The following is a 17,400-nucleotide window of genomic DNA, read 5'->3' as shown; positions in this document are numbered from 1 at the left end:
ATCATCAATTTTATTACTAAATGAAGAAGAAAGGAAAAACCCACCCATAGTAACATCTCATTTTAAGACAGTAAAGGACTTTATGTACTTAGGAATAATGATTTCGCCCAAATTAAGTGAGATCGTGGAAAATAACTATGAAAGACTTTCTAAAGAAATAGCAGAGTTAGTGGACAGATGCATGTCTCTACCAATTTCTTTAATTGGTCGGATCAATATATACAAAATGAGTATACTGCCAAAGGTGCTTTATGCGTATCAGAACATCCCCCTGCCGCCTCCTGTTGATTGGTTTAGCAGGATCAAAAAGCTTGTTCTCGGTTTTCTATGGAAAAATGGGAGACCAAGGATAAGATTATCATTGTTGCATCTACCATACAACGAGGGTGGTGTCATGTGTCCAAATATTGAGTGGTATTACTGGGCATGTCAAATCAGGTCTATAAGATACTATTTTGACTTAAATAACACCCCACAATGGTCAGAGATGGAAAGTATTAATTTGAATCCACCTTTGCCTTTATATTTTTTCTCAGACACAGCAATAAACTTGATTAAAAAGGCAAAAAATCCAATGGTAAAGAACATGGTCAAAGTGTTGTATGATGTAAAAAGATATATGAAGGAACCTGTTGTATTGTCACAGTTTACACCAATGTGGGGAAACCAGGACTTCAGACCTGGAAGAGAGGATGAAGTTTTTAGACAATGGTCAATTAAAGGACTCCAAAAAATCCAAGATTTGTATGCAACAGATTCTCAAGATATGATGTCCTTTGATATGCTTAGACATAAATATAATATAGATAGAAAGCAATTTTTCAAATATCTCCAAATTAGAAGTTACATTCGAGCGAATCAAAATAATACCTGCACCAAACCACCAAAATCAGAATTGGAAGACATAATTAGCAAAAGCAGTTCAAAAAAAGGGGCAATATCAGAAATATATAAATTGATTAGGTCCAAAACATCTGACAATTCTTTGGGAAGGTTGAACGCCTGGAAAAATGATTTAAAGAAAGACATATCCGTGGAACAATGGGCACTGGTTTGTGCAAAAGCTCATAAACAAACTATTAACTCTAGACTAAGGTTGTTGCAATACAAATGGTTAATGCGAATATATGTTACTCCGGAAAAATTAAATAAGTACAACTCTAATATTCCAGACACCTGTAATAAATGTAATGAAGATAAAGGTAACTTTTGGCATTGTATTTGGGATTGCAGGAAGATAGGCTCTTTTTGGGTTGCAGTAACACAAACTATGAAACAAATATTATCCAAAGAGATTGTTTTGGATCCTGGCTTCCTTATTCTGGGATTGTACCCAGAAAACATGAGGTACACAAAAAGTGACAGAATGTTTATTGATATGGGTTTGTTGCAAGCAAAAAGATTAATCGCACTAAAATGGAAAAGAACAAGGGAACCGAGTATCACTCAGTGGCTAAAACAAATGATGGTGGCTTTGCCATTGGAGCGGATAACATGTATACTGAAAAGGAAATTGGATGTTTTTGAGAAGGTGTGGAGACCATTTGTGAATTTTGTAGAAGGATTTGTATTATCTGAGGAGGACGAGGACTGAGGGCAATGACATTTGATTTGGGATAATGATAAATTGTCACGGCTGCCGAGGCGAGCCGTGTGGAGTTGGAAAAAGGACCCAAGAGCAAGCAGTGTATGAAAAGATTAGTGGAGTTTATTTACAAGGTGTCAGTGGCAGGAACAGAAAACAAATAATGAGACAAACTAACGGAAACCTAAACTGGGAAAACTAAAGAGCAACTAGAAATCCACAGGACACGGGATGAGAGGCAGAGAGACGCAGACTGACGGAGGATACAAAAAAACGCAGAGAGACACAGATGAATGCAGAAAAGCGCGGACTTACATGGAGTAATACAGACGAACCGGCAACAGGCAGGAGAACACACAGGGCTTAAATACACACACCAGTAATCAGGGGATGAGAAACAGGAGGGCAACACAGCTGGGAGAAATCAGAGCTGACGGGACAGGGGAAATGTAAACTGAACACAGTCACATCAGACATGAACCTTCAGAATAAAACAGGAAACTAACAGACACAGAGAACCAGACAGGACACTGAACTTGACAGGCAGACTCATGAGCAGACACAATAACACCATGGACAGACAGAGGGAACACAGAGAAGTGGGAGCAGGAAGGTAAAGAACAGAAACCTAACAAATGGCAAAATCACAACAGAATACACACTCGGAATGAACAAAAGCATAAAGAAACATAAAACACTGAGTCCTCAGACTCAGGACCATGACAGTACCCCCCCCCCCCCCCCCCCCCTCAAGGGCTGGCTCCAGACAGCCCAGCAGAAACACAAAAACAGACCAAAACCAAAACAGAAAACGACCCGACCAGGGCGGGCGGAGGGGGCCCAGGACGGAGGGACAGAGTCCAAAAAGGCCCAGATGGCCAAGTTCAGGGGACCGACAGCGCAGGAGGCCAAAACAGTACAGTTCCGGAGGCCGACCATGCGAATGGCGGCGGCAGTGGGGCAGGTCCGGAGGCCAGCCACACAGTAGGCAGTGGCGTGGAGGCAGGTCCGGAGGCCAGCCACGCAGTAGGCAGTGGCATGGAAACAGTTCCGGGGGCCGACCGTGCGGACGGCAATGGCAGCGCGAATGCAGGTCCGGGGGCCGACCGTGCGGACGGCAACGGCGGCGCGAATGCAGGTCCGGGGGCCGACCGTGCGGACGGCAACGGCGGCGCGAATGCAGGTCCGGGGGCCGACCGTGCGGACGGCAACGGCGGCGCGAATGCAGGTCTGGAGACCGGCCACGCGGAAGGCAGTGGCGGCGTGTAGGAGGTCGTCCACGCAGAAGGCGGGGGTGGCAACAGAAGTCCGGAGGGCGGCCACGGTGGTGATGATGCCCAACAAGCGGCCTGGCAGATGACCGACGATGTGGAGGTGGTAGTAGGGGACCCGAAGGCTGCGTGGCCCCTGCAGCACCAGGCGAAGCGGAGGTTGGACCAGACGAGGCAGAGGCTGAAGCCGAAGCTGGGCCAAACGAAGGTGGTGAAGCTGAAGAGGAGGCCACTGCAGACGAGAAGGAAGACGCGGAGGCTGGACCAGACGAGAAGGAAGACGCGGAAGCTGAAGCGGATGCGGAGGCTGGACCAGACGAGAAGGAAGACGCGGAAGCTGAAGCGGATGCGGAGGCTGGACCAGGCGAGGCTGAAGGGGAGGCTGGACCAGGCGAGGCTGAAGGGGAGGCTGGACCAGGCGAGGCTGAAGGGGAGGCTGGACCAGGCGAGGCTGAAGGAAAGGCTGGACCAGGCGAGGCTGAAGGAGAGGCTGGACCAGGCGAGGCTGAAGGAGAGGCTGGACAAGGCGACGGCGTAGGTGAAGCAGTAGCTGGACCAGGCGACGGCGTAGGTGAAGCAGTAGCTGGACCAGGCGAGGATGAGGTCGCTGAAGCGGATGCTGGACCAGGCGAAGCTGATGAGGATGCTGAAGCAGAGGCTGGACCAGGCGAAGCTGATGAGGATGCTGAAGCAGAGGCTGGACCAGGCGATGCTGATGAGGAAGCAGAGGCTGGACCAGGCGATGCTGATGAGGATGCTGAAGCAGAGGCTGGACCAGGCGATGCTGATGAGGAAGCAGAAGCTGGACCAGGCGATGCTGATGAGGAAGCAGAAGCTGGACCAGGCGATGCTGATGAGGAAGCAGAAGCTGGACCAGGCGATGCTGATGAAGACACGGAGGCTGGACCGGGCGATGGCATAGATGAAACTGCTGCTGCAAGCGTGGATGAAGCTGCTGGTGGAGCAGCTGGTGGCTGGACGGGCTCCTCGGACCCCCCAGCGAGAACAGTCTCAGGACCAGTGGGCACAGGGGCCCCTGGAACACACAGGACAGGACCAGCAGGCACACGGGCCTCTGGCAGGCGCAGGACAGGACCAGCAGGCACACGGGCCTCTGGCAGGCGCAGGACAGGACCAGCAGGCACACGGGCCTCTGGCAGGCGCAGGACAGGACCAGCAGGCACACGGGCCTCTGGCAGGGACAGAACAGGACCAGCAGGTGCGGAGACCTCTGGCAGAGACAGAACAGAACCAGCAGGCACAGTGGCCCCTGGCAAACACATAGCAGACTTCAGCTGCCCAGAGCGTTGACTCTGCTCAGGCAGTGACAGCCGGGTGCAGTCCTCAGCTGGGTTCCTAGCCTCCAGGGGTCCAGAGTGGGCTGAGGGCTGAAACTCAGCCTCTGGGGAGGCCCTGGAGTGTGTCGCAGTCTCAGAACTGGCCAGCTTTTGAGGACTGTTGACAGTATTGTTAGATTTGTCTCTCTGCTTGGAGTGGATGGGCGAGGAGCAGTGTCTTTCGGGTAGAATTGACTTGTATTGTTTTACAGGTGGAACAACTGACACAGGATGCAGGGCTGGTGGCTGCTGAACAGGAGGCTGAACTGAGGGTGACTGACATAGGAGTTGTGATGACAACGGTGGTGGAATTAGAGACTGAGCTTGAGGCCGTGCGGCCAACTGAGCTTGAGGCCGTGCGGCTAACTGAGCTTGAGGCCGTGGTTCAAATGAATAAACAGTCCTTGTATTATCAGAGCTGGTGTTAATGGTCTCTGGGTTATATGTCACAGTTTTAGCAGACCCTGGGTTGGCTGACACGGGTTTAACAGTTTCAGAAGAACAACAGCCCTTTGCTTTCACTGAAGTCTTAAAAATGCCAACCTGGGAGAGATCGGTTACCACGAAGGTAGGTAGGCTTAGCGAATTAGCTCCCACTGACACACCCCGAACAATCCCGGAAGAAAAAGTCTCAAGGTTCGAATTGGAACTGTTATCCTTCCTACTCACCACAGTCGGCCGCTCTGATATCCTGGGGTCAGACTGTGGCGAGGGGCGTCGACGGCGTGAGTGCTGTTCCCCATTTGAAGGCTGGACCGACGGGCCGGGCAGGACGCTCTCCGTCGGGTCGGGGAGTGAAGCATGAGTTGCAGGGTGGGTGGTAGCAAGGGGGAGAAGATGAAGCTCGTTCAGAACAAAATTCTGTGTGAGCGGGTGAAGTGAGCTGAGCAACCAGGGGAGACCAGAAAGTAAGCGCTGTAGCCGAACAGCTATGCTTTGGCGGAATTCTCTCCCCTCATGCTCCAGCCATAGGTTAATTAATTTGTCCACTGAGTACATAATGTCCTCCCGGAGCTCCTCGGGCGGGTTGACTGCTGCTGGGTCCATAGTGGCCGGTTCGTACTGTCACGGCTGCCGAGGCGAGCCGTGTGGAGTTGGAAAAAGGACCCAAGAGCAAGCAGTGTATGAAAAGATTAGTGGAGTTTATTTACAAGGTGTCAGTGGCAGGAACAGAAAACAAATAATGAGACAAACTAACGGAAACCTAAACTGGGAAAACTAAAGAGCAACTAGAAATCCACAGGACACGGGATGAGAGGCAGAGAGACGCAGACTGACGGAGGATACAAAAAAAAGCAGAGAGACACAGATGAATGCAGAAAAGCGCGGACTTACATGGAGTAATACAGACGAACCGGCAACAGGCAGGAGAACACACAGGGCTTAAATACACACACACACACACACACACACACACACACACACACACACACACACCAGTAATCAGGGGATGAGAAACAGGAGGGCAACACAGCTGGGAGAAATCAGAGCTGACGGGACAAGGGAAATGTAAACTGAACACAGTCACATCAGACATGAACCTTCAGAATAAAACAGGAAACTAACAGACACAGAGAACCAGACAGGACACTGAACTTGACAGGCAGACTCATGAGCAGACACAATAACACCATGGACAGACAGAGGGAACACAGAGAAGTGGGAGCAGGAAGGCAAAGAACAGAAACCTAACAAATGGCAAAATCACAACAGAATACACACTCGGAATGAACAAAAGCATAAAGAAACACAAAACACTGAGTCCTCAGACTCAGGACCATGACATAAATTTAGGCCTTTAACGGAGTGGTAAATCTGATGACTTTTTTGTTTTCTTTTTGTTGTCTGAGAGGAGTGTATGTTCATGTAGTATTTAGAATGTTGGACTGTTTGTAAGTCATTAAAATGTAAAAAAAAAATAAAGATATTGTTGGAAAAAAAAAAGAGGACACTTCAGTAAAGTGTGTAAATCTGTTAAATCTGTGCATGTGATAGAAACAGAGAAAAGCGATGTTACACCCGTGTTTCTTGGTTCTGTAGACGCAGGTTCAGATCCTTGGTATGCAGATCTCACTATCAGAAACCACAAGGTCAGATTTAAGATAGACACAGGAGCTGACGTATCTGTTATCCCTGCCCAGACGTTTTACAGCATAAACCAGAACGAGACAGAGTTATGCAAACCAGATAGACCGTTGTTTGGTCCGAGTGGTTCCCCACTTGACGTGTTGGGTATGAGCAGAGAAACACTTTGCAAAGGCGAACAGGGAATACAGGAAAATGTGTACATTATCAAAGATTTGCACATAGCACTGTTAAGCAGGCCGGCAAGTGTCAAGCTGAACCTAGTGTGTAGAGCCGACAGTATTGACATGAATGTGCTGCACAAAAACTACCCGAAACTGTGTCAGGGTTTAGGCTTAATGCAACAACCTTATTCAATTAAGTTGAAGCCTGAGGCTGTGCCTTTTTCCCTGGCCACACCAAGACGGGTCCCCATTCCACTGTTAGGAAAAGTGAAACAGGAACTGGAAAGAATGGAGTCCATGGGAGTAATCAGCAGAGTAGAAGAACCAACGGAGTGGTGCGCAGGAATGGTCCCTGTGCCAGCAAAAAACGACTCAGTATGTATTTGTGTTGACCTCACCCACCTCAACGAAGCAGTGTGCAGAGAAAAGTACATCCTGCCTTCGGTTGAACAGACTCTAGGTTCTCTGGCGGGAGCTAAAGTCTTCAGCAAGTTGGACGCAAACAGAGGCTTCTGGCAGGTTCCATTGTCACCAGAGTCAGCACACTACACGACATTCATTACACCCTTTGGGTGCTTCTACTTCAACAGACTTCCTTTTGGAATAGCGTCTGCCCCGGAACATTTTCAGCGTAGAATGTCAGTAATCCTTAATGGGCTGCCAGGCGTGGTCTGTCACATGGATGATATTCTCATTTGGGGACAGGATAAGCAGGAGCACAACGCCAGATTGCACACAGTGCTCAGTAAACTTCAAGAGGCCGGCGTCACACTAAACATGCAGAAATGTGAGCTGAGCAAACCGGAAGTGAAGTTTCTTGGCCACATCTTGTCTGCGGAAGGAGTGCATCCTGACCCAGACAAAATTAGAGCAATCTCAGAAATGAAAGAGCCATCAAATGTCAGTGAAATGCGCAGCTTTCTTGGGATGGTAAACCAATTAGGCAAATTTATCCCAGGACTTGCTGAAAAAGATAAGCCCCTAAGAGACCTGCTCTCGAAGAGAAATCAGTGGGTTTGGAGCTGCGCACAGCAACAAGCATTCAATCAGCTGAAACGTGATCTGACGTCAACACCCATTCTCGCACTCTATGATCCAAACAAAGAGTTAAAACTATCCGCAGATGCTTCCTCCTATGGACTGGGAGCAGTCCTATTTCAAAAAGAAGGAGAGCAATGGAGCCCTGTTGCTTATGCATCTTAACGGAAACAGAACAGAGATATGCACAGGTGGAGAAGGAGGCGCTTGGATTAACATGGGGGTGTGAAAGATTCAAAGATTTCCTCATTGGGAGACACTTCTCCTTAGAGACTGACCACAAGCCACTCATCAGCCTGTTAGGCCAGCAAGCCCTAACCGAGCTTCCACCCAGGATCCAACGATTCCGCCTAAGGCTTATGAGGTACAGCTACACCATCACACACACTCCTGGTAAAGCACTCCACACAGCAGATGCATTGTCACGTGCACCTGTTAACCAAGACCCTGATTCAAAAACTACAGCCGAATTTCTGGAAGACACGAATATTTATGTGGATGTAATTGTCAAATGCATGCCTGCCACCTCGACATACATCACACAGGTAAAAGAACAGCTAAAAACCGACAGCATATGTTCAGAGGTCATGACTTTTTGTCAGAGCAGCTGGCCAGAAAACAGCCATCTCATAGGCCCAATTAAAGCATATTGGCCACACAGAGAGACCTTAACTGTACATGACAATCTGCTACTGAAAGGCACCAGACTAGTAATCCCCACTGCTATGCGCCACTCTGTCCTAAGTGCCCTACACGAGAGACACCAGGGAATGTCTAGATGCAGAGAGAGAGCCAGAGAGGCAGTGTGGTGGCCTGGTCTGAGTGGGCAAATAAACGAACTTGTGAAAAACTGCACCATATGCATCAAAGAGCGTACTAACCCAGTACAACCTTTAATGCCAAGCCAACTCCCGGAGAGGCCATGGCAAAAGGTTGGAGCAGACCTTTTTACACTCAATGACAGCAACTCTGTGCTTTTGGTGGACTACTATTCGAAATTTGTGGAAATAGCCAAACTTACCCCCACCAGATCGGAGGATGTTATAGTACATCTAAAATCTGTCTTTTCCAGACATGGAATTCCAGAGCTTTTCTACACTGACAACGGACCTCAGTTTTCAGGACAACAGTTCAAAGACTTTGCAGCAACTTATGGGTTCAGACATGTAACAAGCAGTCCTAGATTTGCGCAGAGCAATGGTGAGGCTGAGCGTCATGTCCAAACTGTGAAAAACCTGCTAAAGAAGGCAAAAGACCCATATCTTGCACTTCTAGCTTACAGGGCAACACCATTGGCTAACGGATATAGCCCGGCGCAACTACTGATGGGACGGAGACTGCGCACGCCAGTCCCCCAGCTTCCTTCCCTGCTCAATCCCAGCCTGCCCAATAAGAATACAGTGTTGGCAAAAGCGAGAGAGAGAAGGGCGAGGGACAGTGATGCGTACAACAGGAGACATCGGGCGACTGAACTTCGTCCACTCGCACCGGGACAACCAGTGTGGATTACAGACACTAGGCGTGAAGGGACTGTCATCTCCTCTCACTCCACACCCCGCTCCTATATGGTCGAGACTCCTTCAGGAGCCATCAGGAGAAATAGACATCACCTCCAGCCATTACCAGACTCCACACCAAAGTTACAGACCCCATCTACCCCCATCAGTCCCAGAGAAAATATCCTGCCAGCTTCCAACCTATCGACGTCTACAACTCTGACTCCCAAGACAGAAGTCCCAGGTCTTGTCAGAACTAGAGCTGGCAGAGTTGTCATAAAACCACAAAGATTGAACTTGTGAGATTAAATAAAGCAAAGCATCTCGAGTTAAAAATAGAGTAGCTATGTTTCTGCAATAGGTTCTAAGAAGTAACGAAAGTATAGTGTCCCATATGCAGTAAATGTTTCAATAAGTTGTTGTTTTCTGCGAAAGGAGGATGTGGTGTTATCTGTTTAAGTATATCCGGTTTTATGGTGAAAGAGTGTTGTGTACCGGAAGTGACCAATAAATGTGGAAGTTGTTTGCTCTACAAGGTGTCGTCTCTTTCCCTACCGAAAACCATGACAGGCCGGTGCCGATTGGCGTGTTCAAGGAAGCGGCGGGCAGAGTTGAGAGCTCTGCCCACCCGTGGTAAGTCTTCTTTTTTTTTTCTTTTTTTTTTTGTCCCGTTTGGATCTATAGCCATCAGAATTGTTGTCTTAAGGACAAGAAAGATGCCAAGCGGATTTATTTTACCAAGTGGATCATCATGGCCTTGCCATATTGGTCCATTTGATTGACCTTTATTATAATTATGTACTTATTTTATTTTCAGTTGCTACAAACGGGACAGACATGACTGTGGGATAGGACAGGGAGAAAGAATGAAAGAAAGAGAGGGAGAGAAAGAAAACCAAAGGGGAGAAGAGACGCTGAGAAGGGGGGGAAGAGAGAAAAAAACAAACAAATAAAAAAAAAAAAAAAACTCCTGGGTCACCTGTATGGAGAAAAAAAAAAACAGAAGAGAAAGCAAACAACAAAGAGCAACATAATAAGAAAAAAAAAATCACCATCACAATAAACTAGCTAGCAGTAGATATCAATAGATACTAAATAATAAACGATATTGTGCAGCACGCAAGATAGACAGCGCACAGTGTGCTTTGAGGCAGCAGCCAAGAAAGCTGTAGTCCGCGTCTGTGAATACCCGTGTGCACACCTGTGTGCATACCTGTGTGGATCAGCATGCTTGCATTCCAAAGGTTTCTCCATGTAACGATCTGCTAGGGAGTGTGGGGAGCCACAGCCCTGTCCTTTATGGTATGAAGGAGGTATGGAGGAGATCAAAACTCCAGACATCCAGAGGCCCCCAGAACACAAGAGACCAAGGAAGACCCACAGAGGGGCAGCTGCGCCACTGTCCCAGTAAGAGCTAAGGAGAGTCCCAGATGAGGGCTCATTCAGCAGCCGCGGAGCAGAAGCCAGGGGGAGTTGCAGTGACGCGCCCGTGAGCTCCGCCGGCATAACTGAAAAAACTCAAAACAAACTTAAACTAGAGAAATGACAGAACACACAGCTAAGAAAACGGTAGATCGCGACACAGACACAGAGAAACACAGGGCTTAAATACACAGAGGGAGCAATCAGGGAATGGGTAACAGGAGGGAAACACAGCTGGGACAAATCAGAACTGACGAGACCAAAGAAGCGTAATCTGAACACACTGAGATAAGACACAGACCTTCAAAGTAAAACAGGAAACGCATAACACAGACTGAACAAAGACACAGGCTCATAAGCAGGCACTACAAAGGGAACAGAGACGTGGGAACAGGGCAGACACAAAACACTGACTGAACACGGGGATATAGGAACTTAAGAAACACATAGACGCGAACTAGACAAGGGGATGCAGGTGATAGGGGAGACAGAGCAACTAAAGAAGACAGAGACCTAAGCCATAAGACAGAACTCAAGGAAACCAAAAACTAGAAAGTATGAATAATATAATAAACTCAAAAACCCTGGGTCAACGACCCAGGCATCCTAACAGTACCCCCCCCCCCCCCCCCCCCCCCCCCCCCCTTAAGGGCTGGCTTCCAGACAGCCCAAACCAAAAACATCAAAACCGAAAAAAAAAAAAAAAAAACCACAAAAACAACCCAACCAGGGCGGGCGGCGGGGGAAACAGGATGGAGGGCTCGAAACAAACCAAACAAGGAGCCAGAAACAACAAAACAAAAAAAAGTGCAAACACTGGAGCCCGGAAAGCAACAGAACAAAACACAGGAACAAAGTCCAAAACAACAGCACCAAGGCCCGGGCAAATTCCAAAAGCAAACAAACAAAAGAGCTCACGAAAGGCACAGAGGCCCAGGCAATAGTCTCAAAAAAGTTCAGGGGGGCCGGCCCGGAGGCTGACAGCACGATAGTCCAATCCCGGGAAGTTCAGGGGGGCGGCCCGGAGGCTGATGGTCCAAGAGCCCAGAAAACAGTTCAGGAGGCCGGCCAGGCAGAAGGCACCGGTGGCGACGGAGCAGATCAGGAGGCCGGCCGGGCGGGAGGCACTGGTGGCGGAGTAGTTCAGGGGGCCGTCCATGACGGCAACGACGTCCAGTCATCGGCCGGACAGAACGTGCAGGACGAGCAGGCCGGACAGGATGTGCAGGCCGGAAAGGACGTGCAGGACGAGCAGGCCGGACAGGATGTGCAGGCCGGACAGGACGAGCAGGCCGGACAGGATGTGCAGGATGAGCAGGACGTGCAGGACGTGCAGGCCGGACAGGACGTGCAGGCCGGACAGGACGTGCAGGCCGGGCAGGACGTGCAGGCCGGGCAGGACGTGCAGGCCGGGCAGGCCGGGCGGGACGTGCAGGCCGGACGTGACGTGCAGGCCGGACGGGACGTGCAGGCTCGGAGGCCGGACCAGGCGGAGCTGCAGACTCGGAGGCCGGACCAGGCGGAGCAGCAGAGGCCGAGGCAGAGGCTAATGGCGGCTGGACAGGCTCCTCGGGCCGTCCAGCTGACGTGGCAGAAGGCTGAACGGGCTCCTCGGGCCCTCCAGCTGACGAGGCATGAGGCTGAACGGGCTCCTCGGGCCCTCCAGCTGACGTGGCAGAAGGCTGAACGGGCTCCTCGGGCCCCCCAGCTGACGAGGCAGAAGGCTGAACGGGCTCCTCGGGCCCTCCAGCTGACGAGGCAGAAGGCTGAACGGGCTCCTCGGGCCCTCCAGCTGACGAGGCGTGAGGCTGAACGGGCTCCTCGGGCCCTCCAGCAGGAAGAGACGGCTGAAGCGATTCCTCGGACCCTCCAGCGGAGACAGGTGGCTGAAGCGATTCCTCGGACCCTCCAGCAGAGACAGGTGGCTGAAGCGGTTCCTCGGACCCTCCAGCGGAGACAGGTGGCTGAAGCGGTTCCTCGGACCCTCCAGCAGGAAGAGACGGCTGAAGCAGTTCTCCAGAACCCCCAGCAGGAACAACAGGTGGCTGAACGGGCCCCTCGGAGCCTCCAGCAGAGACAGGTGGCTGAACAGGCCCCTGGGACCCTCCAGCAGAACCAGCTTGCAGAACAGATGAAGTGGGTGTGATGTCAGAATGTCCAGAGTCAAAATGCTCAACAGTTCTGTTGTGGCGGCGGCCAGAACGCCGTTTCCTTCGGGATGAGGAAACAGGAACCGGTGGAGAAAAAGAGACCTCCTCCTCATCCTCTGACCACATAGCTGCCAGGAAAAAGGCAGGTGAATGAGAACCCAGCTGGTGTGGGGAGGGAGAGGAAGTCCGTGGCAGTGTTGAAACAGAAGGAGAGTGTGCGTTGTCCTGGAGTAACGGTGGGGAAGATGTAGAGAGAGAGAGAGCAAGCTCACCAGCCTTGACTTGCTCTCTCCAGGCAGTAATGGTGTCGTCCAACTTAGTGTCCTTAGCAAACTGGCTAAGCCGGGGGTTAAACCGAATGATGGCCTCCACCGCACTCAGCCCCACTGCCATGGTCCTCAAGTCAGGGGACTGGGCGATGCGGTCAAGCAGGCTCACCATCCGCTCCATCTCAGTGTTGTACTCCGAGGAAAAAGAGTCTGCGGGGTCCATGTTCTGGTCGCGATCTTCTGTTAGGTGAGGCTGTGTGCAGGCAGGAATAGGACCCAAGGTGCAGACTCCGGATCAAAACTCCAGACATCCAGAGGCCCCCAGAACACAAGAGACCAAGGAAGACCCACAGAGGGGCATCCGCGCCACTGTCCCAGTAAGAGCTGAGGAGAGTCCCAGATGAGGGCTCATTCAGCAGCCGCGGAGCAGAAGCCAGGGGGAGTTGCAGTGACGCGCCCGTGAGCTCCGCCGGCAGCCAGCTGTGCCTGAGTGACCGAGCCGCAGGCCGAGAGGCCGGGGGCACCCCACCTCCGAAGTGGCCCGAGCGAGCCCCAGGCTCCAGGCCCCGATAAGCGGCCGCCAAGGAGTGAGCCGGTGGGTACCTGGACGCCCATCCCCAGACATAAAAAACCACCAACGCACCGATGTTTGAGGGAGTCCGCCACTGGCAGGGGAAGTGGTGGGGGAAGATAAAGTCTTCATCTTTAAGCAGTGATGTATTAAATCTCCAGTTTTTTCTTGGTGTAGTATTATTCTTGTGCATTAGTGTTAAAGATACAGGACCATGATCGCTGACAGCCATAGGATGAATCTCAGTGTCTGAAATGTCGCTCAGCAGTGAGCTGCTGACCAAAAAATAATCCAGACGAGAGTAAGAGTGATGGACATGTGAGAAAAAAGTATATTCCTTACTGGTGGGGTGAAGGGAGCGCCATGCATCGCAAAGACCAAAGTCGCTCATATACTGTTTGATTATATTTGTGGACTGCCAATTATGCTGAGTTCCTGCTGTGTTGAGCCTATCCATGTCTTTGTAACCCAGATCATTGTATGGGATTTCTGATTATTTGTAGTCACTGAACGCACCACTGTGCCGTGCGCATAGCCACTCTCTAGTCCAGCTACAGAGTTTTTTCCTTCCGTTCGTCCGATGAGGCGCATGCTGCTCTCGTGCCCTCTGCGAGCTGGAAATTCGGGTACAGTAGACATTTGAGTTGTAAATAGTTTAAAAACCTTTTATATGTGAAGCTAATGGTTTAATATGTTGTTAGAAAAAGGAGTCTTGTAGCGGTTACGAACGTGAAGCTGAGCTGAATCCGACAGCCATTCGCCATTACACGAACCCCTCTGGCTGGTTTGTTTGCCCTTTTGGTGCCCTGGATCCTACTGGATGAACTGCCTTGTGGAAGTCCTTATCTGATGACTTTGCTGAACCGTCCTGGCAAATAGCTGGTCGTTGCTGCGGGTGGATGCTTCTGCTTGCTGGATCCTATAATTGGATGCTATACCGTTCCAACAGAGCGGTAGGAACAATTCAAAGGACCCCAACGATGCGCTTTACTTTTCCCTGAGCTCAGGTGATTTTCTTTTGGCCAAAGGACCTTGAAAGGATACATATTTGAGTTTATTTATTTATTTTATTTTTCTTGGGACACTGAGTGGAAAGACACTGCAAAAAAAAGGGTTTATTATTTAAAATTGTGTCTAATAAATGTGTTTATGTTAAGTAATTGTGGTGTCCATTGTGTGCTGGAAGCCTTATTGTTCCTGTGGTGGAGCAGCTACTACCAATCTCCTTTACGAAACTAGCCTCTGATGGGATACAAATATTTGGGATACACACTCTAAAAACTATTGTTTAAGCTCAACAAAAAAAATTAACGCAACAGTTTCCATTAATCTTTTTGCGTTAAGATAACTTGTGTAGAAATTACGTTGAACCAACAAACTACATTGAGTTAGAGGAATGAACTTTTCCTCTATAAGTAAAGGTAATTTTAATTACCATATACTTAATAATTGGTAACTTAAAAACATGTTTTTAAGTTGTGTACTCAAAAAATTTATGTTCCTCCAACTTCTTTTTCCATATTATTCAAAACTGTTTTTTAAGTGTTATGTAATTAATGATAGTAGTTACGAAAACATTTTTTTAAGTTAATCATTTAAAATATTAAGTAGCTGATTTTCTTCATTATCATCATAATTTTAGCTTTTTCTTGTTTTTATTATTGTACTAGCTTTTAAGAATTGAATGAATTCAACATTTTTAAGCAATTAACTTTTTTTATTGTTTGTACAGTTTGTACAATTTATGTTTTACTTTAGGCAATTCAACACCTTATATTTAAACAGTGAAAATAAACCAGAAATCCACTTAGAAAACATTTGTACTAAGTGTTCAGTAAATGTTAACTTTCAGTGTTCAAACTTTCATGCAGTAAACACATTTAAGATTAATTTTACACATACAGGACTCAAAATGCTTAACAATTTTTGAAACAGAGTCAACATGTTTAACATAATGCTGGTTCATTCATCAGCACATCTCTTTGAGGATTAAATGCAGGATAAGTGTTAAGGACAGGGTAGTACAACAACTGTCAAGACACATTTCTTGAATATAATATCTAAAAATAATTAGATAGAAAAAAATTAGTGTCTTCTATTTTTTATCAACACTATCATTTTTTCCCAGTGGACTTCCAAATACAAAGCAACAAAATCTGAATAAAATTTCTTAGTGCTCAAAACAAGTGACATCTTTAGAACATACTGTTCTTGAGACTTGTTACTTTTGCACTGGCTCTCAGTCCATCAAGATCAAGCAACAGCTTCTGAAAGACTTCGAAAGTATATTTCAGTTCCTTGCAATAGCTCAGATTGAGAGCATATATTATGCCGATGAGTAACGCACAGCAACTTGGGATATCCGGGCCCTCCAGGATTTTTGTTCCTTCTACCACAATGGTTGCAGTCTTGTGGTCAGATCCAGGGATATACCGGTCACCGATGATGGCAATTTTCATCACCTGCCTTTCTAGGTTGGCCTCAAATTCTTCTGTGTCCTTGTAAAGCACATTTAAAAAATAGGTTAGTTGATTATAGATTAGACTTTTATCCTTGCTGAATCTTAATAATTCAGAAGATCAGTGCACACACACACACACACACACACACACACACACACTGACCCAAATAGGATGTATCAATAAGCATGAGACAAAATTATGGTATCATAAGACAAATCAATAAAAACACAGCCCATTTTTTGTTTTGATTTTTTTTTTAACCACACAACATGAACAACATTTTCTATGACCAGTTTGACCTGCTCTACCTAAATCAATTTCTAACATGGGATTTACTTGCTTAATGTGATGTTCACTTGCATAGGCCTAAAGACAACATTCTAGTTTGTTTTTAAGAAAACTAAACAACAGTATGCCAGGTGTGGTCATCAATTTAGAAGGTAAAACTAAGGAAAACAATAAACTCAAATCGAACATATACATAATTATTAGCTTTGACATATTGGATTAGCTGAAATGATTAAGTGAAACGCTACAATCATTAGTTGAATTGTTCAAGGAGCCTTTTGCCATGCCCAACACCCAAGCTGAATAGGCCATTGCTATGATATTATTGGTCAGGGTGTGACCTTAAGTGAAAAATATTTACAAATTTACACTGTGATCAGTGTGGATTTATTTGTGTTTAAGATGCTGAATTACTTACACCAAACTCCATGAAAAGGTCTTCTTCCTTCTCTCCAAGGTATGTGATAAGGCAGCGGATGGCTACTTCTCTGCGCATTTCAATTGTATTGTGCTATTCAAGAAAAAAAAAGATAAAGTATGAGTATAAACTACATGGGTGACTGCCAACAAAGTGCATTTCAAAGATAACACAAAGTGCAACACAAAGTCTAAATAGTTATCATACCTCAAGAAGCATGTCCTTGATCTGCCTGATTCTCACTCCTTTAGCTCCTCCCCTTGATGAAACGACATCCATCAGTTTTGGGGTGCAATGGTCAAGTTTAGCCATAAACGTGGATTCCAGGCTTACAGTGGTTATTCTCTTGAACTCTTCCTTTATCTGTAGATGACACAAACAGAAGAATTAATCCTTGCAGACAATTAGCTATATTGCATTAATGAATGTTCTAATACATTAGTTAAAGAGGAACAACTAAATCTGTATGAACCACAGCAGTAAAATGGACAACATCAAAATGGCCCACTATTACTGATTGTTTTTTTCCCCATACTCTTTAAATGAGTCACTTGTGAAAAGCTGGACCAGTTAAATACTCTGTTATAGGAAACTGCAACCATTATTCCAAGCAAATGTCAGACTTCACTAAAATTATCTTTAAAAGAAACCTGTTTTTTTTAAAGCATTTAAGATAAACTTGCTTTAAACTGATAATCCACCACATTCATCATTTAATTTTTTTAAATTTTATTCTGTACTGTTGGAGTCATGTTTCTGCTTATTTACTGTTGCATTCAAAAATATTTGTGTATGAGAATGTTTATTTTTTTACTTTGTGCATTAGGATTAAGATTGTAATCAG

At 47.3% G+C, this 17,400-nt stretch overlaps 1 protein-coding gene across 1 annotated transcript; it reads right to left on the bottom strand.

Moving 5' to 3' along the window:
• Positions 1 to 11,043: 11,043 nt before the first annotated feature.
• Positions 11,044 to 13,040, bottom strand: LOC146672891 (uncharacterized). Its single transcript, XM_085401521.1, has 4 exons — positions 12,450 to 13,040; positions 11,840 to 12,335; positions 11,383 to 11,683; positions 11,044 to 11,269 (listed from the first exon to the last, which is right to left on the bottom strand). The coding sequence occupies exons 1-4, from the start codon at positions 13,038 to 13,040 to the stop codon at positions 11,044 to 11,046; spliced, it is 1,614 nt and encodes a 537-aa protein (XP_085257647.1).
• Positions 13,041 to 17,400: the final 4,360 nt, after the last annotated feature.

This window comes from Rhamphochromis longiceps, linkage group LG3 (genome assembly GCF_057381845.1).
Source record: "Rhamphochromis longiceps isolate RC_006_pf linkage group LG3, R_longiceps_female_GT1.1, whole genome shotgun sequence".
Taxonomy (NCBI): Eukaryota; Metazoa; Chordata; class Actinopteri; order Cichliformes; family Cichlidae; genus Rhamphochromis; species Rhamphochromis longiceps.
Note: the sequence above shows the minus strand (reverse complement) of the source record. Positions and strands in the feature narration are given on the sequence as shown.